The 26,178-nt window shown below is 47.2% G+C and overlaps 3 protein-coding genes and 1 long non-coding RNA gene across 10 annotated transcripts; 2 read left to right on the top strand and 2 right to left on the bottom strand.

Moving 5' to 3' along the window:
- Window positions 1–874: 874 nt before the first annotated feature.
- On the bottom strand, window positions 875–6,722 carry LOC127926687 (calcium-independent phospholipase A2-gamma-like; the record flags this gene model as incomplete). Its single annotated transcript, XM_052512175.1, has 6 exons — window positions 5,718–6,722; window positions 5,162–5,311; window positions 4,746–4,992; window positions 4,099–4,270; window positions 1,732–1,789; window positions 875–1,231 (listed from the first exon to the last, which is right to left on the bottom strand). Coding segments are annotated over exons 1-6 (1,941 nt in total), but the record flags the coding sequence as incomplete, so codon positions are not given.
- Window positions 6,723–6,819: 97 nt separating this feature from the next.
- On the bottom strand, window positions 6,820–10,133 carry LOC127926681 (uncharacterized). Of its 7 annotated transcripts, none has more exons than XR_008124807.1 (4): window positions 10,000–10,133; window positions 8,217–8,908; window positions 7,809–8,116; window positions 6,820–7,114 (listed from the first exon to the last, which is right to left on the bottom strand). It is a non-coding gene; the product is annotated as an uncharacterized LOC127926681 (long non-coding RNA). The 7 variants fall into 7 exon arrangements; XR_008124813.1 differs by having other exon boundaries at window positions 10,119–10,133; XR_008124811.1 differs by having other exon boundaries at window positions 10,035–10,109.
- Window positions 10,134–10,153: 20 nt separating this feature from the next.
- LOC127926679 (uncharacterized) lies at window positions 10,154–14,578 on the top strand. Its single transcript, XM_052512167.1, has 3 exons — window positions 10,154–11,412; window positions 12,455–13,700; window positions 14,566–14,578. The coding sequence occupies exons 1-3, from the start codon at window positions 11,382–11,384 to the stop codon at window positions 14,576–14,578; spliced, it is 1,290 nt and encodes a 429-aa protein (XP_052368127.1). The 5' UTR covers window positions 10,154–11,381.
- A 6,782-nt stretch (window positions 14,579–21,360) lies between these two features.
- Window positions 21,361–23,891, top strand: LOC127926680 (arg8-vasotocin receptor-like). The gene is made up of 2 exons (XM_052512169.1): window positions 21,361–22,620; window positions 22,890–23,891. Exons 1-2 carry the CDS (start codon window positions 21,765–21,767, stop codon window positions 22,967–22,969), a joined length of 936 nt encoding a protein of 311 aa, XP_052368129.1. The 5' UTR covers window positions 21,361–21,764; the 3' UTR covers window positions 22,970–23,891.
- Window positions 23,892–26,178: the final 2,287 nt, after the last annotated feature.

Here is a 26,178-nt window from a genome sequence, read left to right as displayed (position 1 = left end):
GAGAGAGGGGTTGAGGTAGATAAACAGAGAGAGAGAGAGAGAGAGAGAGGGGTTGAGGTAGATAAACAGAGAGAGAGAGAGAGAGGTTGAGGTAGATAAACAGAGATAGAGAGAGAGGGGTTGAGGTATATAAACAGAGAGAGAGAGAGAGAGGTTGAGGTAGATAAACAGAGAGAGAGAGAGGGGTTGAGGTAGATAAACAGAGAGAGAGAGAGAGAGGTTGAGGTATATATAAACAAAGAGAGAGAGAGAGAGAGGTTGAGGTAGATAAACAGAGAGAAAGAGAAAGGCTGAGGTAGATAAACAGAGAGAAAGAGAGGCTGAGGTAGATAAACAGAGAGAAAGAGAGAGGTTGAGGTAGATAGAGAGAGAGGTTGAGGTAGATAAACAGAGAGAGAGAGAGAGAGAGAGAGGTTGAGGTAGATAAACAGAGAGAGAGAGAGGGGTTGAGGTAGATAAACAGAGAGAGAGAGAGAGGTTGAGGTAGATAAACAGAGAGAGAGAGAGAGGTTGAGGTAGATAAACAGAGAGAGAGAGGGGTTCAGGTAGATAAACAGAGAGAGAGAGAGAGAGAGAGAGGTTGAGGTATATAAACAGAGAGAGAGAGGTTGAGGTAGATAAACAGAGAGAGAGAGAGGGGTTGAGGTAGATAAACAGAGGGAGAGAGAGAGGTTGAGGTATATAAACAAAGAGAGAGAGAGAGAGAGGGAGGTATATAAACAGAGAGAGAGAGGGGTTGAGGTATATAAACAGAGAGAGAGAGAGAGGGGTTGAGGTATAAACAGAGAGAGAGAGGTTGAGGTATATAAACAGAGAGAAAGAGAGAGGTTGAGGTAGATAAACAGAGAGAGGTTGAGGTAGATAAACAGAGAGAGGTTGAGGTAGATAAACAGAGAGAGGTTGAGGTAGATAAACAGAGAGAGGTTGAGGTAGATAAACAGAGAGAGGTTGAGGTAGATAAACAGAGAGAGGTTGAGGTAGATAAACAGAGAGAGAGTACTGAAGCTACACATACAGAGATAGATGAATTGGTTACCTGGTGCAGGTCTTTTCCCAGTGTATACTCCTGGAAGTACCCTGGGGCGGCGGAGGAGGCTCTGATGGCCTGCCACATCTTGTGTTTACAGTCTCCTATGTAGTGGGACCGGACCCCTGGTAGCATGCTGTAGTTCCTGAACACATAGGCCTTCAGAGGCAGACCCCTGTTCACTATGGTGCTCACTGCTGACACCTAGAGGAGGAACAGAGGCATGAACTAAATGAAGACATGTACATGAGAGAAGAGATGGGTTGGTTGTTCAGCAACAAAACCAACGTGCACAACAGACGGGTTGGCTTAGATTGTTAACAACATGTAAAGTATATTTAGTCTCCAATGTTTATTGTGCAAATGTATTTATGTTTTCAATGAGCACTTGTTGTCTCTTAAATGCATCGTTACAGTTGTTGATTAGCTAGCTAGCGAATTTTAGCCCCATTAGCATTGACATGACATGAATCAAAAGCCCTCAAAACAAGACATGGTGTCCCATGTCTTCCCTACATGGCAGCTTCTTGTCATTGTTGCTATGTGACCGTCCAGGATCATAACAACGCAGGCCATCCAGCCGTATCGATGTGTGCGTATCATTTTGGTGACTCGTCAGCCGACCCGTCCATATGGACTTGATTAAGTCCTTGTTCCCAGTGTAAGTGTATGGTTGTTAAAGTGATGTATAGATCAAACCTTACCTTTGGGCATTTTGGATCCCGGGCTGTCTCGACCATGAGGCCTTCTCCCATTCTCTCCCTGTTACACACAAAACATTCACCACTTCATTATCAAATCAGACTAAATTATACTGCAATTTACATGCTCCAAAATAAGAACATGATTTTCATAGGTCAGACTACACTGTCAAGATATTTTACCACTGACACGACAGTATCCTAGACGGAGCAGCAGGGTACTGACATGACAGTACCCTAGACGGAGCAGCAGGGTACTGACATGACAGTACCCTAGACGGAGCAGCAGGGTACTGACATGACAGTATACTAGATGGAGCAGCAGGGTACTGACATGACAGTACCCTAGACGGAGCAGCAGGGTACTGACATGACAGTATCCTAGACGGAGCAGCAGGGTACTGACATGACAGTACCCTAGACGGAGCAGCAGGGTACTGACATGACAGTACCCTAGACGGAGCAGCAGGGTACTGACATGACAGTACCCTAGACGGAGCAGCAGGGTACTGACATGACAGTATACTAGTCGGAGCAGCAGGGTTCTGACATGACAGTATACTAGACGGAGCAGCAGGGTACTGACATGACAGGGTACTAGACGGAGCAGCAGGGTACTGACATGACAGTATCCTAGACGGAGCAGCAGGGTACTGACATGACAGTACCCTAGACGGAGCAGCAGGGTACTGACATGACAGTACCCTAGACGGAGCAGCAGGGTACTGACATGACAGGGTACTAGACGGAGCAGCAGGGTACTGACATGACAGTACCCTAGACGGAGCAGCAGGGTACTGACATGACAGTATACTAGTCGGAGCAGCAGGGTTCTGACATGACAGTATACTAGACGGAGCAGCAGGGTACTGACATGACAGTATCCTAGACGGAGCAGCAGGGTACTGACATGACAGTATACTAGACGGAGCAGCAGGGTACTGACATGACAGTATACTAGACGGAGCAGCAGGGTACTGACATGACAGTATACTAGTCGGAGCAGCAGGGTACTGACATGACAGTATCCTAGACGGAGCAGCAGGGTACGGAGCAGCAGGGTACTGACATGACAGTATCCTAGACGGAGCAGCAGGGTACTGACATGACAGTATACTAGACGGAGCAGCAGGGTACTGACATGACAGTATACTAGACGGAGCAGCAGGGTACTGACATGACAGTATACTAGTCGGAGCAGCAGGGTACTGACATGACAGTATCCTAGACGGAGCAGCAGGGTACTGACATGACAGTATCCTAGACGGAGCAGCAGGGTACTGACATGACAGTATACTAGACGGAGCAGCAGGGTACTGACATGACAGTATCCTAGACGGAGCAGCAGGGTACTGACATGACAGTATACTAGTCGGAGCAGCAGGGTACTGACATGACAGTATACTAGACGGAGCAGCAGGGTACTGACATGACAGTATCCTAGACGGAGCAGCAGGTTACTGACATGACAGTATACTAGTCGGAGCAGCAGGGTACGGAGCAGCAGGATTCTGACATGACAGTATCCTAGACGGAGCAGCAGGGTACTGACATGACAGTATACTAGACGGAGCAGCAGGGTACTGACATGACAGTATACTAGACGGAGCAGCAGGGTACTGACATGACAGTATACTAGTCGGAGCAGCAGGGTACTGACACGACAGGGTACTAGACGGAGCAGCAGGGTACTGACATGACAGTATACTAGTCGGAGCAGCAGGGTACTGACACGACAGGGTACTAGACGGAGCAGCAGGGTACTGACACGACAGGGTACTAGACGGAGCAGCAGGGTACTGACATGACAGTATCCTAGTCGGAGCAGCAGGGTACTGACATGACAGTACCCTAGACGGAGCAGCAGGGTACGGAGCAGCAGGGTTCTGACATGACAGTATCCTAGTCGGAGCAGCAGGGTACTGACATGACAGTACCCTAGACGGAGCAGCAGGGTACGGAGCAGCAGGGTTCTGACATGACAGTATACTAGTCGGAGCAGCAGGGTACGGAGCAGCAGGGTTCTGACATGACAGTATCCTAGTCGGAGCAGCAGGGTACTGACATGACAGTATCCTAGTCGGAGCAGCAGGGTTCTGACATGACAGTATCCTAGTCGGAGCAGCAGGGTACGGAGCAGCAGGGTACTGACATGACAGTATACTAGTCGGAGCAGCAGGGTACGGAGCAGCAGGGTACTGACATGACAGTATACTAGTCGGAGCAGCAGGGTACTGACATGACAGTATCCTAGTCGGAGCAGCAGGGTACGGAGCAGCAGGGTTCTGACATGACAGTATACTAGTCGGAGCAGCAGGGTTCTTCTGACATGACAGTATCCTAGTCGGAGCAGCAGGGTACTGTACTCACTTGAGGATGTTCTCCCAGATCTGGCTGTCGTAGAAGGCGTGGCTCCAGCCCATCTTGACGGTTCCCACGATGACGTTCTGTTTGAACACATCAGAACCCAGCTTCCTGTAGAGTTCCTCACAATCATCCAGAGGAATCTGGAACAGCCCCAACATGAAGGCCAGGATGGCACCTGAGGGACAGGGGTTCATCGTGTTAAGATGCCACGTGCCAAACAGGACTTTCAGATTTTAAACAAAGTATTATCCTCCCCAATGTCATGATATCCAATTGGTAGTTACAGTCTTGTCCCATCGCTGCAACTCCCGTACAGAGGGAGAGGCGAAGGTTGAGAGCCATGCGTCCTCCGAAACACGACCTCGCCAAGCCATACTGCCTCTTGACACACAGCTCGCTTAACCCGGAAGCCAGCCGAACCAACGTGTCAGAGGAAACACCATACAGCTGGCGACCGTGTCAGAGTACATGCGCCAGGCCCACCACAGGAGTCGCTAGGGTTTGCGCCAGGCCCAAACCCTCCCCTAACCCTGACGATGCTGGGACAATTGTTCTCAGGACTAGGCCTGATCTGTCTAGGAAACCAGCCCTAGTAGTGTGGAGCGATATCATGTTGTAGACAATACAGGGAGCTTGGTGAAACAGCCTACCTGTGCTGACCCCACAGATGTAGTCAAACAGCTGGTAGATGGGTTTGCCCGTCAGTGTCTGCAGTTTGTGTAGGGTCTGCAGGGCTACCAGACCCCTGGTCCCCCCTCCATCGATGGCCAGGATCCGTATACCCTGGCCCTTCACAGGGTCTGTGTATCCCACCAGGGCCAGGGCCTCTCTCACTGCAGCCTGGAGCCGGGGGTCTCTGGTCTGCCTCAGACGCAACAGGCACGGGATCACCCTCTCCTGGGGGAGAAATTCACACACTTCTACATGTACCCATCTTAGTTGAATGCACTGATTGGAAGTTGGTCTATCAGAGCTTCTGCTACATGACTAAAATATGAATGTAAATATACCCACAGTATATCTACAAGGATTGAAGTTTACATTGTCTACAGAAACAGCCCCACACCTTGACGGCCACGCCGCGTGTCTCAGGGTACTCCAGAAGATGCAGGCTAAGCTCCTCCACACGGCTGGTGTGGATGTTCATGTCTGTGGCTTTCTGGATGCCCTGCACCAAGGCTCTGGTCCTGTTGTCCATACTCACCCGGGCTATGATCTGGGATGGGAGGGCACAGAACATATCCAGGATCCTTTTTAAAAAATGTATATCAAAATGAGATATAAGGTAATCATTGTGTGTAATGTTTTCCCTCTGTCCTAGATCATTGAACATGAACTTCAAACGGACAGGGTAAGACACTTCAAACGGACAGGGTAAGACACTTCAAACGGACAGGGTAAGACACTTCAAACGGACAGGGTAAGACACTTCAAACGGACAGGGTAAGACACTTCAAACGGACAGGGTAAGACACTTCAAACGGACAGGGTAAGACACTTCAAACTGACAGGGTAAGACACTTCAAACTGACAGGGTAAGACACTTCAAACTGACAGGGTATTAAAAGTTAATTTTAATTCGTTCACAAGAATCATTGATTTATATGAATCAGTTTCAGTACCTTCTCTCTCTGGCTCAGCAGTAGTTTCTTGGCCCCCTCTTCAGCATTCTTCTTCTCCTCCTCAGTCTCCATCTTCTCTCCAGGCTTCCTCACAGCCGCCTCAGTAGTCTTCTCTTCAACTGCTGCTGTGACGCTCTTGGGGTCAGCTCTGAACTTACTAGGTACCAAGGGTGCTATGTAGTTGCCAAAGAATGCCTGAACATTGGGACGAGGGTCAGACAGATACTGCCCAAACCCCCCTTTTTTAGAGGGTGTTAGGGTGGGGGTATGGGTGACTGGGTCAGAGGAAGTACTGTCTGTGGCAGGGCTCTCTCGGGTGGGAACACCCGAGGTTGGGCGAACCTCCTCCAGGGGAGGAATCGGCTGTGGGGTAGCTGCCTTGCCCTGGATAGCCTTGGTCTCAGCTGCCACAGGTACTGAGACGGGGATGTGGTCCCCGCTCTTAGTACTCTGATAGCGTAGACTGAGAGCAGGCTTGGAGGACATGGATGCTTGAGCATTGTCATTTAGATGGTGAGGCTTCTTGTCATCTCCTGTTGATAGACTCGTACAACTCCCAAAGTAGTCGTTGACGTGTTGAGACAAGGTGCTGTATGTCTCGTCCATGTTGGTGGACAGGGCCTCTGGTTGGAACAGCTGTAACGTCTGCTTGGCAATGGCTGACGAGGAGCTAGCGGTGGATCTAGCCACTGATGCGGCGGAGTTAGCCACTGATGTGGCGAGGCTCTGTTTGGGCTTGACGTTGGCCATGAAGGGTTTCTCTAAACTTGACGAGGAGCTAGCGGTGGATATAGCCACTGATGCGGCGGAGTTAGCCACTGATGTGGCGAGGCTCTGTTTGGGCTTGACGTTGGCCATGAAGGGTTTCTCTAAAGCCTGAAGTGGCTGATTCTCCTTCCCCTCCTCTCCATTGTTCTGGTCCTGTCCTACTGTCTGATCCTGCTCTGGTGGCTTCATGTGTATTGCAGCAGCTGAAGGGTCACTAGCTGCCGGGTTGGAGATGGAGTCAGAGGCTCCACTCCTCCTCAGCCCATCTACCTTCTCTGCATGGGCGGCTGCGGCACTGGGCTTAAGGCGGAGATCTTGGAGAGGAGGTCTGCCACTTACTGCTTTAGTTACAGTGTTGAGCGTGTTCCTGATCCGCGACATGCAGCTCACACCAGAGACAGGAGAGAGTTAAATGGTATGACTGGACTACAGCCTTGCTTGTGCCAGTGATGATACGGGAATAGGACTTGATGGGTCATCTCCTTCACTTGTGTGGTCTGTGTTCAGTTAGGACAACCTCTGGAGACTGGGTCAGTTAGGACAACCTCTGGAGACTGGGTCAGTTAGGACAACCTCTGGAGACTGGGTCAGTTAGGACAACCTCTGGAGACTGGATCAGTTAGGACAACCTCTGAGACTGGGTCAGTTAGGACAACCTCTGAGACTGGGTCAGTTAGACAGGCCTCTGGAGACTGGGTCAGTTAGGACATCTGGAGACTGGGTCAGGCTTAGGACATCTCTGGAGACTGGGTAGTTAGGACAACTCTGGAGACTGGGTCAGTTAGGACAACCTCTGGAGACTGGGTCAGTTAGGACAACCTCTGGAGACTGGGTCAGTTAGGACAACCTCTGGAGACTGGGTCAGTTAGGACAACCTCTGAGACTGGGTCAGTTAGGACAACCCCTGGAGACTGGGTCAGTTTGGGACAACCCCTGGAGACTGGGTCAGTTAGGACAACCTCTGGAGACTGGGTCACTGATAGGACAACCTCTGGAGACTGGGTCAGTTAGGACAACCTCTGGAGACTGGGTCAGTTAGGACAACCTCTGGAGACTGGGTCAGTTAGGACAACCTCTGGAGACTGGGTCAGTTAGGACAACCTCTGGAGACTGGGTCAGTTAGGACAACCTCTGGAGATTGGGTCAGTTAGGACAACCTCTGGAGACTGGGTCAGTTAGGACAACCTCTGAACTGGGTCAGTTAGGACAACCTCTGGAGACTGGGTCAGTTAGGACAACCTCTGGAGACTGGGTCAGTTAGGACAACCTCTGGAGACTGGGTCAGTTAGGGCAACCTCTGGAGACTGGGTCAGTTAGGACAACCTCTGGAGACTGGGTCAGTTAGGACAACCTCTGGAGACTGGGTCAGTTAGGACAACCTCTGGAGACTGGGTCAGTTAGGACAACCTCTGGAGACTGGGTCAGTTAGGACAACCTCTGGAGACTGGGTCAGTTAGGACAACCTCTGGAGACTGGGTCAGTTAGGACAACCTCTGGAGACTGGGTCAGTTAGGACAACCTCTGGAGACTGGGTCAGTTAGGACAACCTCTGGAGACTGGGTCAGTTAGGACAACCTCTGGAGACTGGGTCAGTTAGGACAACCTCTGGAGACTGGGTCAGTTAGGACAACCTCTGGAGACTGGGTCAGTCTGGAGACTGGGTCAGTTAGACAACCTCTGGAGACTGGGTCAGTTAGGACAACCTCTGGAGACTGGGTCAGTTAGGACAACCTCTGGAGACTGGGTCAGTTAGGACAACCTCTGGAGACTGGGTCAGTTAGGACAACCTCTGGAGACTGGGTCAGTTAGGACAACCTCTGGAGACTGGGTCAGTTAGGACAACCTCTGGAGACTGGGTCAGTTAGGACAACCTCTGGAGACTGGGTCAGTTAGGACAACCTCTGGAGACTGGGTCAGTTAGGACAACCTCTGGAGACTGGGTCAGTTAGGACAACCTCTGGAGACTGGGTCAGTTAGGACAACCTCTGGAGACTGGGTCAGTTAGGACAACCTCTGGAGACTGGGTCAGTTAGGACAACCTCTGGAGACTGGGTCAGTTAGGACAACCTCTGGAGACTGGGTCAGTTAGGACAACCTCTGGAGACTGGGTCAGTTAGGACAACCTCTGGAGACTGGGTCAGTTAGGACAACCTCTGGAGACTGGGTCAGTTAGGACAACCTCTGGAGACTGGGTCAGTTAGGACAACCTCTGGAGACTGGGTCAGTTAGGACAACCTCTGGAGACTGGGTCAGTTAGGACAACCTCTGGAGACTGGGTCAGTTAGGACAACCTCTGGAGACTGGGTCAGTTAGGACAACCTCTGGAGACTGGGTCAGTTAGGACAACCTCTGGAGACTGGGTCAGTCCTCTTGGCTCTGATCCAGCATAGGTCATCTAGGAATGAAGCTGCCTCCTAGAATATCTGAGAAAGAAAGCCAATGGATGTCAGAGGACTTTGTGCAAAGTCTAGCTAAATAAACATATCATTTAGCCTAAAGTAAAACCACAATGGAGCCCCTCATTAGAATGAACAAAGGTATTTGTCCCACACAAAAAAATAGATAGGGTTTGAATGGCCAACCAGTGCTATCAAATCCCCGGATGTTCCTTCTGTTCCATGGTAGCCATGGAAACCTTTCAAAACAACAACATTCGTTTTCCAGTGTAGAAAACGAATGATATCTACGGGTTTCCAAATACTTTATCAACGTAAGTTTCGAAGAGAAACACGATGGACGAGAGGCCTTCATCAAACCTAAGCTTGAGAGCATCTGAAATCGTGAAAAATGTACTGGAGAACGCACGCGGTGCCCTCGGCCAGCAAGTGGTGGAAGACTCCACCGAATACGAGTTTAGAAACATAGAATGGATAACTTGCAAGGACTTTACAATTGAACTGGGGAAAGTGCGAATCGAGGAGTACATCCACACATGGGAGGTGCACACCAGCTGGCTTTTTAGCCTAGTATTCCTCGAGGAGACGGATCATGAGTTTCACAAACAGTACCACTACCGGGCACAATGGAGCATCCCTACCCGACGCACCCCGATCCCCAAGGCGACTGCCAGTGTCTACTTTGTCATTGTGATTTCCAAGATCAAACCTCAGACTTTGCCCGTGGAGGTGTACTTTCTAGTGGAGTCGAACAGGCTGACACACAGGCCAGGGGAAACGAGGTTCAGGGAGAAGTGGCTGAAAGACGTCATCGAGAGCAAAACGTTGCTCCAGAATACTGTCGACTTTTAGCAATGTAAACATTGGAATGGACAGCTAACGTTTCTGTGGCGAATATTCATCTCGTATGAGACACCTAACGTTACCTAGCGAGGACATTTCCAGGCCAAAGAGGAACACACGAGTCATTTACATGGGCTTGTATCAATAAAGGGACCACTGCCTTCACTGCGAAGAGTTGGAAAAAAAACATAGCTGCATATCAGCGAAACTATGTGTTTTACAACAACTCGGTCGTTTTTTTTTGCTAACTAGCGATACAACACAGCAGCTAGTACCTAACGTTAATTTATTTTATGCTGGGTTAGCTAACTGGCAAAGCAGCATCAGCTCGCCAATCATCATTGAGTTTACGACAGCCCATTTCAAAAGGTGTTTTGTAGATTATGATAAACACCTAGACAAATGTAACATTTCACCCAAGGAAATTACCTGAATAGTCAGCGTTTTATTGACAGATCTGCTCGCTAAGGAAAACAGGAAATGTGTAAATATACAATAGATCACGTTACGGTGCTCTGCTTCTCGATTGGCTGTTTCATAGGCACGTCAACCGCTAACCACGAGAGGGCATGCATTGACTGCTCTGTAACACTAGAGGGCAGCATTGACTGCTCTGTAACACTAGAGGGCAGCATTGACTGCTCTGTAACACTAGAGGGCAGCATTGACTGCTCTGTAACACTAGAGGGCAGCATTGACTGCTCTGTAACACTAGAGGGCAGCATTGACTGCTCTGTAACACTAGAGGGCAGCATTGACTGCTCTGTAACACTAGAGGGCAGCATTGACTGCTCTGTAACACTAGAGGGCAGCATTGACTGCTCTGTAACACTAGAGGGCAGCATTGACTGCTCTGTAACACTAGAGGGCAGCATTGACTGCTCTGTAACACTAGAGGGCAGCATTGACTGCTCTGTAACACTAGAGGGCAGCATTGACTGCTCTGTAACACTAGAGGGCAGCATTGACTGCTCTGTAACACTAGAGGGCAGCATTGACTGCTCTGTAACACTAGAGGGCAGCATTGACTGCTCTGTAACACTAGAGGGCCGCATTGACTGCTCTGTAACACTAGAGGGCAGCATTGACTGCTCTGTAACACTAGAGGGCAGCATTTTATGTGAGATAATCCTCCCTGTGTGAATCATTACGTTTCATTGTGGAACAGCTACAGTATTTAATTTAATTTAAATAGGAGAAAAATCATTCCGCATGACTCATTTGTATTACTTATGTTTGGCACAAATGTTTATTTCACCAATTAGAGTATGAACTAATGATTTGATCAAATCTAGATGGAGTGTGCATCCGATTGTAATCTCCAACATTCCAGCATCATGGAGAGCGACATAGCCACATACAGCCCACTACCGAAAGTAGCTAATGGTTTATCTATAACATTATTATTTCTGTTGTTAACCCAATCACAAGAGGAGGATTGTTCAATTGATAAAATACAATATCAACATGTGATGCAAATGAAATATGGATGATTTAGAGATCAGTCACTGATCATCCCATTGAGGATGTATCTATCTCTACTATGGATTATTCCATGCAGAGTCTCGTTCAACAACATGCAGTGTGAAATGTCAGCAAGGTGTGCAAATGTCAAATGAGCTCAGTGGTTTTTGCCTGTCTCTTATCTTGATACAGCATGGTTGGGAGGAACATTGACTTCAACAAAGGTAATTGGCCAAGGTCCATTCAGGTCTCATAATGGGGTGCCCACGAATTCTCACAAACCTCAATGTAAAACCACTGTCTGGATGGGTCCCAAATGGAACCTGTTCCTGTGCCTGTTCCTGTGTCTGTGCCTGTGTTTGTTCCTGTTACTGTGCCTGTTCCTGTGTTTGTTCCTGTTACTGTGTCTGTTCCTGTGTCTGTGCCTGTTCCTGTGTCTGTTCCTGTTACTGTGCCTGTGTCTGTTCCTGTTACTGTGCCTGTTACTGTGCCTGTTACTGTGTCTGTTACTGTGCCTGTTCCTTTGCCTGTTCCTGTGTCTGTTACTGTGTCTGTGTCTGTTACTGTGCCTGTTACTCTGTCTGTGTCTGTTACTTTGCCTGTTACTGTGTCTGTTCCTGTGTCTGTTACTGTGCCTGTTACTGTGTCTGTTACTTTGCCTGTTCCTGTTCCTGTGTCTGTTACTGTGTCTGCCTGTGCCTGTGTCTGTTCCTGTTCCTGTGCCTGTTCCTGTGTCTGTTACTGTTCCTGTGTCTGTTACTGTGCATGTTACTGTGTCTGTGCCTGTTCCCGTGTCTGTGCATGTTCCTGTGTCTTTTCCCGTGTCTGTGTCTGTTACTGTGTCTGTCTGTGCCTGTGTCTGTTCCTGTTCTTGTTCCTGTTCCTGTGTCTGTTCCTGTGCCTGTTCCTGTTCCTGTTCCTGTGCCTGTGCCTGTGCCTGTGCCTGTGCCTGTGCCTGTTCCTGTTCCTGTTCCTGTTCCTGTGCCTGTTCCTGTTCCTGTTCCTGTGCCTGTTCCTGTTTCTGTTCCTGTTCCTGTGCCTGTTCCTGTTCCTGTGCCTGTTCTGTTCCTGTGCCTGTTCCTGTTCCTGTTCCTGTGCCTGTTCCTGTGCCTGTATCTGTTCCTGTTCCTGTTCCTGTTCCCGCTCTAAAGGTCCATAGAGTTCTCAATGTGTTTATTGGATTTCCACCCTTATTACATGACACAACAGTAGCTACATCACCAGTAGTGGGCATAGACCAGTTGAATAAATGACTCTCTGGTACAGAGTGTAATAACATGGAGGAACACAGAAACAGCCCACAGAGGCACAGTGCTGCTGGAGGAACACAGAAACAACCCACAGAGGCACAGTGCTGCTGGAGGAACACAGAAACAACCCACAGAGGCACAGTGCTGCTGGAGGAACACAGAAACAGCCCACAGAGGCACAGTGCTGCTGGAGGAACACAGAAACAGTCCACAGAGGCACAGTGCTGCTGGAGGAACACAGAAACAGTCCACAGAGGCACAGTGCTGCTGGAGGAACACAGAAACAGTCCACAGAGGCACAGTGCTGCTGGAGGAGCACAGAAACAGTCCACAGAGGCACAGTGCTGCTGGAGGAGCACAGAAACAGCCCACAGAGGCACAGTGCTGCTGGAGGAGCACAGAAACAACCCACAGAGGCACAGTGCTGCTGGAGGAACACAGAAACAACCCACAGAGGCACAGTGCTGCTGGAGGAACACAGAAACAGTCCACAGAGGCACAGTGCTGCTGGAGGAGCACAGAAACAGTCCACAGAGGCACAGTGCTGCTGGAGGAACACAGAAACAACCCACAGAGGCACAGTGCTGCTGGAGGAGCACAGAAACAACCCACAGAGGCACAGTGCTGCTGGAGGAACACAAAAACAGCCCACCGATGCACAGTGCTGCTGGAGGAACACAGAAACAACCCACAGAGGCACGGTGCTGCTGGAGGATCACAGAAACAACCCACAGAGGCACAGTGCTGCTGGAGGAACACAGAAACAACCCACAGAGGCACAGTGCTGCTGGAGGAACACAGAAACAACCCACAGAGGCACAGTGCTGCTGGAGGAACACAGAAACAACCCACAGAGGCACGGTGCTGCTGGAGGAACACAGAAACAACCCACAGAGGCACAGTGCTGCTGGAGGAACACAGAAACAACCCACAGAGGCACAGTGCTGCTGGAGGAACACAGAAACAACCCACAGAGGCACAGTGCTGCTGGAGGAACACAGAAACAACACACAGAGGCACAGTGCTGCTGGAGGAACACAGAAACAACCCACAGAGGCACGGTGCTGCTGGAGGAACACAGAAACAACCCACAGAGGCACAGTGCTGCTGGAGGAACACAGAAACAACCCACAGAGGCACAGTGCTGCTGGAGGAACACAGAAACAACCCACAGAGGCACAGTGCTGCTGGAGGAACACAGAAACAACCCACAGAGGCACAGTGCTGCTGGAGGAACACAGAAACAACCCACAGAAACAGAGGCACAGTGCTGCTGGAGGAACACAGAAACAACCCACAGAGGCACAGTGCTGCTGGAGGAACACAGAAACAACCCACAGAGGCACGGTGCTGCTGGAGGAACACAGAAACAACCCACAGAGGCACAGTGCTGCTGGAGGAACACAGAAACAACCCACAGAGGCACAGTGCTGCTGGAGGAACACATAAACAACCCACAGAGGCACAGTGCTGCTGGAGGAACACAGAAACAGTCCACAGAGGCACAGTGCTGCTGGAGGAACACAGAAACAACCCACAGAGGCACGGTGCTGCTGGAGGAACACAGAAACAACCCACAGAGGCACAGTGCTGCTGGAGGAACACAGAAACAACCCACAGAGGCACAGTGCTGCTGGAGGAACACAGAAACAACCCACAGAGGCACAGTGCTGCTGGAGGAACACAGAAACAACCCACAGAGGCACAGTGCTGCTGGAGGAACACAGAAACAACCCACAGAGGCACGGTGCTGCTGGAGGAACACAGAAACAACCCACAGAGGCACAGTGCTGCTGGAGGAACACAGAAACAACCCACAGAGGCACAGTGCTGCTGGATATTCCTGTTGATCCTAGCTGACAAAATTAAACACAATTACATTTTTGTGTTTGTGTATATATGGATGCATGGATGTTTTATAGCAAAAACCCTCCCACTTTGTTCCATTCAAACAGTAATAACAGTTTCAATAGAGGTCATCAAAAACATACAGCAGAAGCAAACCCATTATTATGTCATATGTCATTATGTCATATATCATTATTATGTCATATGTCATCATTGTTCTGTCATCTATAGAAGAAAAGCCTTCTCTGATTATACACTGTATCCAGATTCCTGTCACAGTGCTCTGAAGTGACTCAATAGTAAACGTTGAAATTTTGTTCCTTTCTATGAAGGGCAGCAGATAATTCCATATATTAGTGGCGCAATCCAATTCAAGTTCCCCTTCCCTCTTAAAAACGACAAGTCCCCATAGCAACCAGGTCTTGCACCGTGCTCCCTGGAGCCGTATAGGTAAGGTTGATGATAGGGGTAAACAAGACACAGAGAGATGGTCAGATGTTTGGAACCGATAGATGATTCACACAGAGACTGAAACAGAAACAGAGCAAACTAGAATGCTATTTGGCCCTACACAGAGAGAACACAGCGGCAGAATACCTGACCACTGTGACTGACCCAAAATTAAGGAAAGCTTTGACAATGTACAGACTCAGTGAGCATAGCCTTGCTATTGAGAAAGGCCGCCGTAGGCAGACATGGCTCTCAAGAGAAGACAGGCTATGTGCTCACTGCCCACAAAATGAGGTGGAAACTGAGCTGCACTTCCTAACCTCCTGCCCAATGTATGACCATATTAGAGATACATATTTCCCCCAGATCACACAGATCCACAAAGAATTCGAAAACAAATCCAATTTTGAAAAACTCCCATATCTACTGGGTGAAATACCACAGTGTGCCATCACAGCAGCAAGATTTGTGACCTGTTGCCACGAGAAAAGGGCAACCAGTGAAGAACAAACACCATTGTAAATACAACCCATATTTATGCTTATTTATTTTATCTTGTGTCCTTTAACTATTTGTACATTGTTAAAACACTGTATATATATATAATATGACATTTGTAATGTCTTTACTGTTTTGAAACTTCTGTATGTGTAATGTTTACTGTTCATTTTTGTTGTTTTTCACCTTATATATTCACTTTGTATGTTGTCTACCTCACTTGCTTTGGCAATGTTAACACATGTTTCCCATGCCAATAAAGCCCTTGAATTGAATTGAATTGAATTGACTGAGCATATAGAGAATCCCATGAGGTCATATAGAAGTCCATTACACTCATATGGCTTTATTGCATGACTCCAGATTCATTCTAAAGTCTATTGTACACAGTGAGCGATGCTCCACAACCTAAAGATGAATCACACTGAGTGGGGATATTGGGAATCCCAGGGCATCATAGAAGACAAAAATTGCAGTTATTGCTATGTGGTGTTACAGCGCCACTTCAGAATCATTTCAAAGTGGCCAGTGTAGCTCAGATCTACTGTATACTGTAGCTAGATACAGCTTTACTCCAGATTCATTTCAGAGTGTATTTCAGTGTAGCTCAGATCTACTGTATACTGTAGCTAGATACAGCTTTACTCCAGATTCATTTCAGAGTGTATTTCAGTGTAGCTCAGATCTACTGTATACTGTAGCTAGATACAGCTTCACTCCAGATTCATTTCAGAGTGTATTTCAGTGTAGCTCAGATCTACTGTATACTGTAGCTAGATACAGCTTTACTGCCCCACTCCAGAATCATTTCAGAGTGTATTTCAGTGTAGCTCAGATCTACTGTATACTGTAGCTAGATACAGCTTTACTGCACCACTCCAGAATCATTTCAGAGTGTATTTCAGTGTAGCTCAGATCTACTGTATACTGTAGCTAGATACAGCTTTACTGCACCACTCCAGAATAATTTCAGAGTGTATTTCAGTGTAGCTCAGATCTACTGTATACTGTAGCTAGATACAGCTTTACTGCCCCACTCCAGATTCATTTCAGAGTGTATTTCAGTGTAGCTCAGATCTACTGTATACTGTAGTTAGATACAGCTTTACTGCACCACTCCAGAATCATTTCAGAGTGTATTTCAGTGTAGCTCAGATCTACTGTATACTGTAGTTAGATACAGCTTTACTCCACCACTCCAGAATCATTTCAGAGTGTATTTCAGTGTAGCTCAGATCTACTGTATACTGTAGCTAGATACAGCTTCACTCCAGATTCATTTCAGAGTGTATTTCAGTGTAGCTCAGATCTACTGTATACTGTAGCTAGATACAGCTTTACTGCACCACTCCAGAATCATTTCAGAGTGTATTTCAGTGTAGCTCAGATCTACTGTATACTGTAGTTAGATACAGCTTTACTGCACCACTCCAGATTCATTTCAGAGTGTATTTCAGTGTATCTCAGATCTACTGTATACTGTAGCTAGATACAGCTTTACTGCCCCACTCCAGAATCATTTCAGAGTGTATTTCAGTGTAGCTCAGATCTACTGTATACTGTAGTTAGATACAGCTTTACTGCACCACTCCAGAATAATTTCAGAGTGTATTTCAGTGTAGCTCAGATCTACTGTATACTGTAGCTAGATACAGCTTTACTGCATTCATTTCAGAGTGTATTTCAGTGTAGCTCAGATCTACTGTATACTGTAGCTAGATACAGCTTTACTGCACCACTCCAGAATCATTTCAGAGTGTATTTCAGTGTAGCTCAGATCTACTGTATACTGTAGTTAGATACAGCTTTACTGCACCACTCCAGAATCATTTCAGAGTGTATTTCAGTGTAGCTCAGATCTACTGTATACTGTAGTTAGATACAGCTTTACTGCCCCACTCCAGAATCATTTCAGAGTGTATTTCAGTGTAGCTCAGATCTACTGTATACTGTAGCTAGATACACCTTTACTGCACCACTCCAGATTCATTTCAGAGTGTATTTCAGTGTAGCTCAGAGCCATTGGGGAACAACAACGATATATATATATATATTCGGCATAGAGGACATGCTGTGTAAAAGTTGATGTGTGAAGACAGAAGATGCAGCAGTGGAAACATGATAAACACTGGATGAATCATCTAAAAGGGTCTATTTCTGACTTGCTTTACGACAGCGAGCTTTAGAGCATCACTAATATATGCACATTACGTCTGTATGTATGTTGCCCTGATCACATTTCTCCCTGTCACTGAGCATGATGGGTGGCATGATGGGCGGCATGACGGGTGGCATAATGGGTGGCATAAATGATCGGATATGAAAAGCCAACTGACATTTACTCCTGAGGTGCTGACCTGTTGCACCCTCGACAACCATTGTGACTATTATTATTTGACCCTGCTGGTCATCTATGAACTTTTGAACATCTTGGTCATGTACTGTTATAATCTCTACCTGGCACAGCCAGAAGAGGACTGGCCACCCCTCAGAGCCTGGTTTTTCTCTAGGTTTCTTCCTAGGTTCCAACCTTTTAGGGAGTTTTTCCTAGCCACCGTGCTTCTACATCTGCATTGCTTGCGGTTTGGGGTTTCAGGCTGGGTTTCTGGACAGCACTTTGTGACATCGGCTGATGGAAGAAGGGCTTTATAAATAAATACATTTGATTGATTGATGGACGGGTGGCATAGACAGGTGGCATAGATGGGTGGCATGGACGGTTGGCATAGACAGGTGGCATGGACGGTTGGCATGGACAGGTGGCATAGATGGGTGGCATGGACGGTTGGCATAGACAGGTGGCATGGACGGTTGGCATGGACAGGTGGCATAGATGGGTGGCATGGACGGTTGGCATAGACAGGTGGCATGGACGGTTGGCATGGACAGGTGGCATAGATGGGTGGCATGGACAGTTGGCATAGACAGGTGACATGGACGGGTGGCATAGATGGGTGGCATGGACGGGTGGCATAGATGGGTGGCATGGACAGGTGGCATGGACAGGTGGCATAGACAGGTGGCATAGACAGGTGGCATGGACGGTTGGCATAGATGGGTGGCATAGACGGGTGGCATAGATGGGTGGCATGACAGGTGGCATGACAGGTGGCATGGACGGGTGGCATGGATGGGTGGCATGGACGGGTGGCATGACCAGTGGCATGGACGTGTGGCATGGATGGGTGGCATGGACGTGTGGCATGGATGGGTGGCATGACCAGTGGCATGGACGTGTGGCATGGACGTGTGGCATGGATGGGTGGCATGGACGTGTGGCATGGATGGATGGCATAGACGGGTGGCATGACCAGTGGCATGACCAGTGGCATGGATGGGTGGCATGACCAGTGGCATGACGGGTGGCATGGATGGCTGGCATGGCAGGTGGCATGGACAGGTGGCATGGACAGGTGGCATGGATGAGTGGCATGGACAGGTGGCATGGATGGGTGTAATGGCAGGTGGCATGGACAGGTGGCATGGCATGTGGCATGGACAGGTGGCATGGATGGAATGGATGGGTGGCATGGGTGGGTGGCATGGATGAGTGGCATGATGGGTGGCATGGACAGGTAGCATGATGGGTGGCTTGGATGGGTGGCATGGACAGGTGGCATGGACGGGTGGCATGGACAGGTGGCATGATGGGTGGCATGATGGGTGGCATGATGGGTGGCATGGACAGGTGGCATGATGGGTGGCATGATGGGTGGCATGATGGGTGGCATGGACAGGTGGCATGATGGGTGGCATGATGGGTGGCATGGACAGGAAGCATGGACAGGAAGCATGGACAGGTGGCATGGACAGGTGGCACGATGGGTGGCATGGACAGGTGGCATGGACAGGAAGCATGGACAGGTGGCATGGATGAGTGGCATGATGGGTGGCATGGACAGGTAGCATGATGGGTGGCTTGGACGGGTGGTATGGACAGGTGGCATGATGGGTGGCATGAACTGCATAATAGACTTTATGGTACTTAACAGCACCATAAACAGTGTCGGTGTGTCCTCACACTGAAGTAGAACAGTCTTTTATTCTAGCATGATGTGGCATGGACCCAAATGGCATCCTATTCCCTATATGGCTACTTTTGACCAGGGCCCATGGGTCTAAAGTAGTGCACTATGTAGGTGGGTGCCATTTGGGACACAGTCATGGTGTGGAGAGGTTGTGGATAATGAATAACAGCACTCAGCACACTGTAACACTCAGAAGCGAAGGATCTGCAAGCTTCTAGACACAAATCTCAGCTTCAATACATCCTGTCAGATATGTGCCTCCCTGCTGATAAGTACTGTACAAATTATATTTTCTTCACGACTGTCACAAAGGACCTGGGTGAAACAGGACAGAGAGAAGTGCTCTCACAGAGCCCAGAGTAACGGTAGAAACACATCATTTCACAATATGACATTTACCACAGTCTGCATCTCTATGAATTAATTTTCTCCAGGAATATGAAGTGACCAGTCAATACAGATGTTGACTTGATGCTTCTAAATCAACATGGGTCATGTTGATACATGGATGCTGAGGGGAAATGCTTCTAAATCGACATGGGTCATGTTGATACATGGATGCTGAGGGGAAATGCTTCTAAATCGACATGGGTCATGTTGATACATGGATGCTGAGGGGAAATGCTTCTAAATCAACATGGGTCATGTTGATACATGGATGCAGAGGGAAATGCTTCTAAATCGACATGGGTTGCACACTGTAACACTCAGAAGCGAAGGATTGATACATGGATGCTGAGGGGAAATGCTTCTAAATCGACATGAGTCATGTTGATACATGGATGCTGAGGGGAAATGCTTCTAAATCAACATGGGTCATGTTGATACATGGATGCTGAGGGGAAATGCTTCTAAATCGACATGGGTCATGTTGATACATGGATGCTGAGGGGAAATGCTTCTAAATCGACATGGGTCATGTTGATACATGGATGCTGAGGGGAAATGCTTCTAAATCGACATGGGTCATGTTGATACATGGATGCTGAGGGGAAATGCTTCTAAATCGACATGAGTCATGTTGATACATGGATGCTGAGGGGAAATGCTTCTAAATCAACATGGGTCATGTTGATACATGGATGCTGAGGGGAAATGCTTCTAAATCGACATGGGTCATGTTGATACATGGATGCTGAGGGGAAATGCTTCTAAATCGACATGAGTCATGTTGATACATGGATGCAGAGGGGAAATGCTTCTAAATCGACATGGGTCATGTTGATACATGGATGCTGAGGGGAAATGCTTCTAAATCGACATGGGTCATGTTGATACATGGATGCTGAGGGGAAATGCTTCTAAATCGACATGGGTCATGTTGATACATGGATGCAGAGGGGAAATGCTTCTAAATCAACATGGGTCATGTTGATACATGGATGCTGAGGGGAAATGCTTCTAAATCGACATGGGTCATGTTGATACATGGATGCTGAGGGGAAATGCTTCTAAATCGACATGGGTCATGTTGATACATGGATGCTGAGGGGAAATGCTTCTAAATCGACATGGGTCATGTTGATACATGGATGCTGAGGGGAAATGCTTCTAAATCGACATGGGTCATGTTGATACATGGATGCTGAGGGGAAATGCTTCTAAATCGACATGAGTCATGTTGATACATGGATGCTGAGGGGAAATGCTTCTAAATCAACATGGGTCATGTTGATACATGGATGCAGAGGGGAAATGCTTCTAAATCGACATGGGTCATGTTGATACATGGATGCTGAGGGGAAACACCAATGTTCTTTTACATTACATTGTAAAGGATACAAGTCCTTATACCTGACTTTTATCAATCATATGCAACATGGATTCAATTGGAAAGAGTCTAGTTTAGGGGTGGATGTCGTCTGTTCCTTTTGTATTCTGTGGAAGAAAGGCTTTTCATTAGGCCCATGTGGCTGATGGTCACAAAGTACTGGTCTTTGTCTACAATTAATATTGACAGAAAATGGAAATGAGGGACATTGAAGGAAATGAATGTGCACTCACGTGTGAAGCCAGGGGAGGTGTTCATATTGAACATGTAGCCTAGATGTTCATTACACTCTGGGAAAGCGCACTGCGCACCTACCTATACAGCACATTCTGATTTCACCCGTGCATCCAGAGACATATTTAAACAGGCCTCCAGCTCTGGTGCACCTGTCGTTGCTGCCCATCTTTTCTTGGACGGTGATGGCCCGTACAAAATGTCATAGACAGACGACGCTTGCAGGGTTACCCAACCACATAGCGCCGGGCGGCCAAACTGACGTTTTTTGAAGGTATGTAGCTATCAATGGAGCAGCAAATTCAGTCGTCAGGGCGAGTCGTCAGGCAAATACGACGCTGCTACCAGCTAAAGCACTTGTTGTTGCCGCGCAGAGCTACTGCGCATCATAGGCGAGAGATAGTGGCCGAATTGCCAATAGGAAAGTATTGCACCTAATTTTCTGAACATAATTAACAACGGAAAAAAATGGTAACCAAAAAATCTTGTAAGGGACAATGAGTTTACAACTCAATTATAGTGGCAATGGCAGTTCGGAGCGGGAGGACGCGGGAGGAACTGATGAAACAGGTGAACACGACTTTGCGCTTATAAAAGCTGGGGTTTTGGGATTGATTTTTGTCTTAGCCACATGTGGAAATTTGTGCCTTCTGCATGCACTTTGGACGAAGCGCAAGATGAATACAAGGACTCAACTGTTCCTTCTGCACCTGTGTTTTGCGGACCTAGTGGTCGCTTTCTTCCAAGTCCTACCGCAGCTCTGCATGGAGATTACGCACCGGTTCCGGGGCTCAGATTTCGTCTGTAGGTCGGTGAAATATCTTCAGGTGGTTGGGATGTTCGCCTCCACATACATGATAGTGGCCATGACCATAGATCGGTACCATGCGGTCTGCAAACCCATGGTGTCGTTCTTGAAGGGTTCTTTTAAGAGGTACGTCGCCATAGGCGCAGCGTGGCTGATCTCTCTGGCTTTCAGCACTCCGCAACTCTTCATCTTCTCACTCCAAGAACTAGAGGACAACCTGTATGATTGTTGGGCGACATTTATCGAACCTTGGGGTTCTAAGATATACATCAGCTGGATTACTTTATCAGTGTTTGTTCTCCCGGTTATCATCTTGCTGTACTGCCAGATTAAAATATGCACGGGGATATACTTTAACATGAAGAGAAAGGCGCTCCAGGCTTCCACGAGCGACAGGCGCACGGGCACCAAAGGGGTCTCGAGCGCGATGTTGAAGACGGTCAAAATGACATTCGTCATCATTATGGTCTACTCGATATGCTGGAGCCCCTTCTTTGTGGTCCAGTTGTGGTCTGCATGGAGTCCCAGTACAGCGCCCACAAATGGTAAATTCGATTTTATTTGTGTACCTGCTTGTCATTTTACTACATTGTTAGGAACACAGGTATCTAGAAGCTACAGGTATCTAGAAGCCACAGGTATCTAGAAGCCACAGGTATCTAGAAGCCATAGAAGCCACAGGTATCTAGAAGCCACAGGTATCTAGTTTAATCACACTGATTGGCCTCCAGTTCCATTGATTTGCATGACCTTTCCCATTCTTTCTGTGGAAACCTGTAGTGTCTCTCTCTCTCTCTCTCTCTCTCTCTCTCAGGTCCATTGTTTGTCATCATCATGCTGCTTGCCAGTCTAAACAGCTGTACCAACCCCTGGATCTATCTTTACTACAGCTAGGAGACACTATGTTGGACTAGCTCTGGCCCAGGGCACTACTTTCAGCTTCACAGAAGGCTCAGCATCAGCAAGCCACACATAACACCATGGACCAGAGCTATTGATGGACCATGTGGGCAATATGGGAACTCCTCCCACTCCACTGCTTCACCTTGTACTGTATATAGCATTTCTTTGATGTCATTGAAGACGCATGGTTTAGACACATGTATATATTTTTAAATATCCTCGTTGATTCAACGTCAATATTGGTATGTCAAGCCGACCATTTTAGCTCTCAGCAGTAAGCAAATGTAATGCATATTCTGTCAAGGGGCGGCAGGGTAGCTTAGTGGTTAGAGCGTTGGACTAGTAACCGGAAGGTTGCGAGTTCAAACCCCCGAGCTGACAAGGTACATCTGTCGTTCTGCCCCTGAACAGGCAGTTAACCCACGGTTCCTAGGCCGTCATTCAAAATAAGAATTTGTTCTTAACTGACTTGCCTGGTTAAATAAAGGTAAAATAAAATATTTAAAAAAGCTAATATTCTATAAGAGGGGCAGGAACTGGAGCAGTAGAACATTTGAGGTGGCGGGACTCAGTTCCAGTGAGATCCTGTCCTAATCAATCACTGATTATCTGGGATGAGTTCCTGTCCTAATCAATCACTGATTATCTGGGATGAGCTCCTGTCCTAATCAATCACTGATTATCTGGGATGAGCTCCTGTCCTAATCAATCACTGATTATCTGGGATGAGTTCCTGTCCTAATCAATCACTGATTATCTGGGATGAGTTCCTGTCCTAATCAATCACTGATTATCTGGGATGAGTTCCTGTCCTAATCAATCACTGATTATCTGGGATGAGTTCCTGTCCTAATCAATCACTGATTATCTGGGATGAGATCCTGTCCTAATCAATCACTGATTATCTGGGATGAGATCCTGTCCTAATCAATCACTGATTATCTGGGATGATCTCCTGTCCTAATCAATCACTGATTATCTGGGATGAGATCCTGTCCTAATCAATCACTGATTATCTGGGATGAGATCCTGTCCTAATCAATCACTGATTGTCTGGGATGAGGTCCTGTCCTAATCAATCACTGATTATCTGGGATGAGGTCCTGTCCTAATCAATCACTGATTATCTGGGATGATCTCCTGTCCTAATCAATCACTGATTATCTGGGATGATCTCCTGTCCTAATCAATCACTGATTATCTGGGATGATCTCCTGTCCTAATCAATCACTGATTATCTGGGATGAGTTCCTGTCCTAATCAATCACTGATTATCTGGGATGAGATCCTGTCCTAATCAATCACTGATTATCTGGGATGAGTTCCTGTCCTAATCAATCACTGATTATCTGGGATGAGGTCCTGTCCTAATCAATCACTGATTATCTGGGATGATCTCCTGTCCTAATCAATCACTGATTATCTGGGATGATCTCCTGTCCTAATCAATCACTGATTATCTGGGATGATCTCCTGTCCTAATCAATCACTGATTATCTGGGATGAGTTCCTGTCCTAATCAATCACTGATTATCTGGGATGAGCTCCTGTCCTAATCAATCACTGATTATCTGGGATGAGATCCTGTCCTAATCAATCACTGATTATCTGGGATGAGGTCCTGTCCTAATCAATCACTGATTGTCTGGGATGAGGTCCTGTCCTAATCAATCACTGATTGTCTGGGATGAGGTCCTGTCCTAATCAATCACTGATTATCTGGGATGAGATCCTGTCCTAATCAATCACTGATTATCTGGGATGAGTTCCTGTCCTAATCAATCACTGATTATCTGGGATGAGGTCCTGTCCTAATCAATCACTGATTATCTGGGATGATCTCCTGTCCTAATCAATCACTGATTATCTGGGATGATCTCCTGTCCTAATCAATCACTGATTATCTGGGATGATCTCCTGTCCTAATCAATCACTGATTATCTGGGATGAGTTCCTGTCCTAATCAATCACTGATTATCTGGGATGAGATCCTGTCCTAATCAATCACTGATTATCTGGGATGAGTTCTTGTCCTAATCAATCACTGATTATCTGGGATGAGTTCCTGTCCTAATCAATCACTGATTATCTGGGATGAGTTCCTGTCCTAATCAATCACTGATTATCTGGGATGATCTCCTGTCCTAATCAATCACTGATTATCTGGGATGATCTCCTGTCCTAATCAATCACTGATTATCTGGGATGAGTTCCTGTCCTAATCAATCACTGATTATCTGGGATGAGTTCCTGTCCTAATCAATCACTGATTATCTTTGATGAGATCCTGTCCTAATCAATCACTGATTATCTGGGATGATTCCTGTCCTAATCAATCACTGATTATCTGGGATGAGGTCCTGTCCTAATCAATCACTGATTATCTGGGATGATCTCCTGTCCTAATCAATCACTGATTATCTGGGATGATCTCCTGTCCTAATCAATCACTGATTATCTGGGATGATCTCCTGTCCTAATCAATCACTGATTATCTGGGATGAGTTCCTGTCCTAATCAATCACTGATTATCTGGGATGAGATCCTGTCCTAATCAATCACTGATTATCTGGGATGAGTTCCTGTCCTAATCAATCACTGATTATCTGGGATGAGTTCCTGTCCTAATCAATCACTGATTATCTGGGATGAGTTCCTGTCCTAATCAATCACTGATTATCTGGGATGATCTCCTGTCCTAATCAATCACTGATTATCTGGGATGAGTTCCTGTCCTAATCAATCACTGATTATCTGGGATGAGCTCCTGTCCTAATCAATCACTGATTATCTGGGATGATCTCCTGTCCTAATCAATCACTGATTATCTGGGATGAGTTCCTGTCCTAATCAATCACTGATTATCTGGGATGATCTCCGGTCCTAATCAATCACTGATTATCTGGGATGAGTTCCTGTCCTAATCAATCACTGATTATCTGGGATGAGATCCTGTCCTAATCAATCACTGATTATCTGGGATGATCTCCTGTCCTAATCAATCACTGATTATCTGGGATGATCTCCTGTCCTAATCAATCACTGATTATCTGGGATGAGTTCCTGTCCTAATCAATCACTGATTATCTGGGATGAGTTCCTGTCCTAATCAATCACTGATTATCTGGGATGAGGTCCTGTCCTAATCAATCACTGATTATCTGGGATGAGTTCCTGTCCTAATCAATCACTGATTATCT

The sequence above is a fragment of the Oncorhynchus keta genome, unplaced genomic scaffold (assembly GCF_023373465.1).
Source record: "Oncorhynchus keta strain PuntledgeMale-10-30-2019 unplaced genomic scaffold, Oket_V2 Un_contig_8047_pilon_pilon, whole genome shotgun sequence".
NCBI lineage: Eukaryota > Metazoa > Chordata > Actinopteri > Salmoniformes > Salmonidae > Oncorhynchus > Oncorhynchus keta.
The sequence above is the reverse complement of the archived record's forward strand: the minus strand, read 5'-3'. Positions and strand labels throughout refer to the sequence as shown.

Bases quoted from the DNA above. Each gene is read 5' to 3' on its own strand.
- LOC127926680 (XM_052512169.1), top strand. From the start codon at position 21,765: ATGAGTTTACAACTCAATTATAGTGGCAATGGCAGTTCGGAGCGGGAG. The intron at 22,621-22,889 runs GTAAATTCGATT...TCTCTCTCTCAG, and splicing joins CAGTACAGCGCCCACAAATG to GTCCATTGTTTGTCATCATC.
- LOC127926679 (XM_052512167.1), top strand. From the start codon at position 11,382: ATGGTTGGGAGGAACATTGACTTCAACAAAG. The intron at 11,413-12,454 runs GTAATTGGCCAA...TCTCTGGTACAG, and splicing joins GAACATTGACTTCAACAAAG to AGTGTAATAACATGGAGGAA.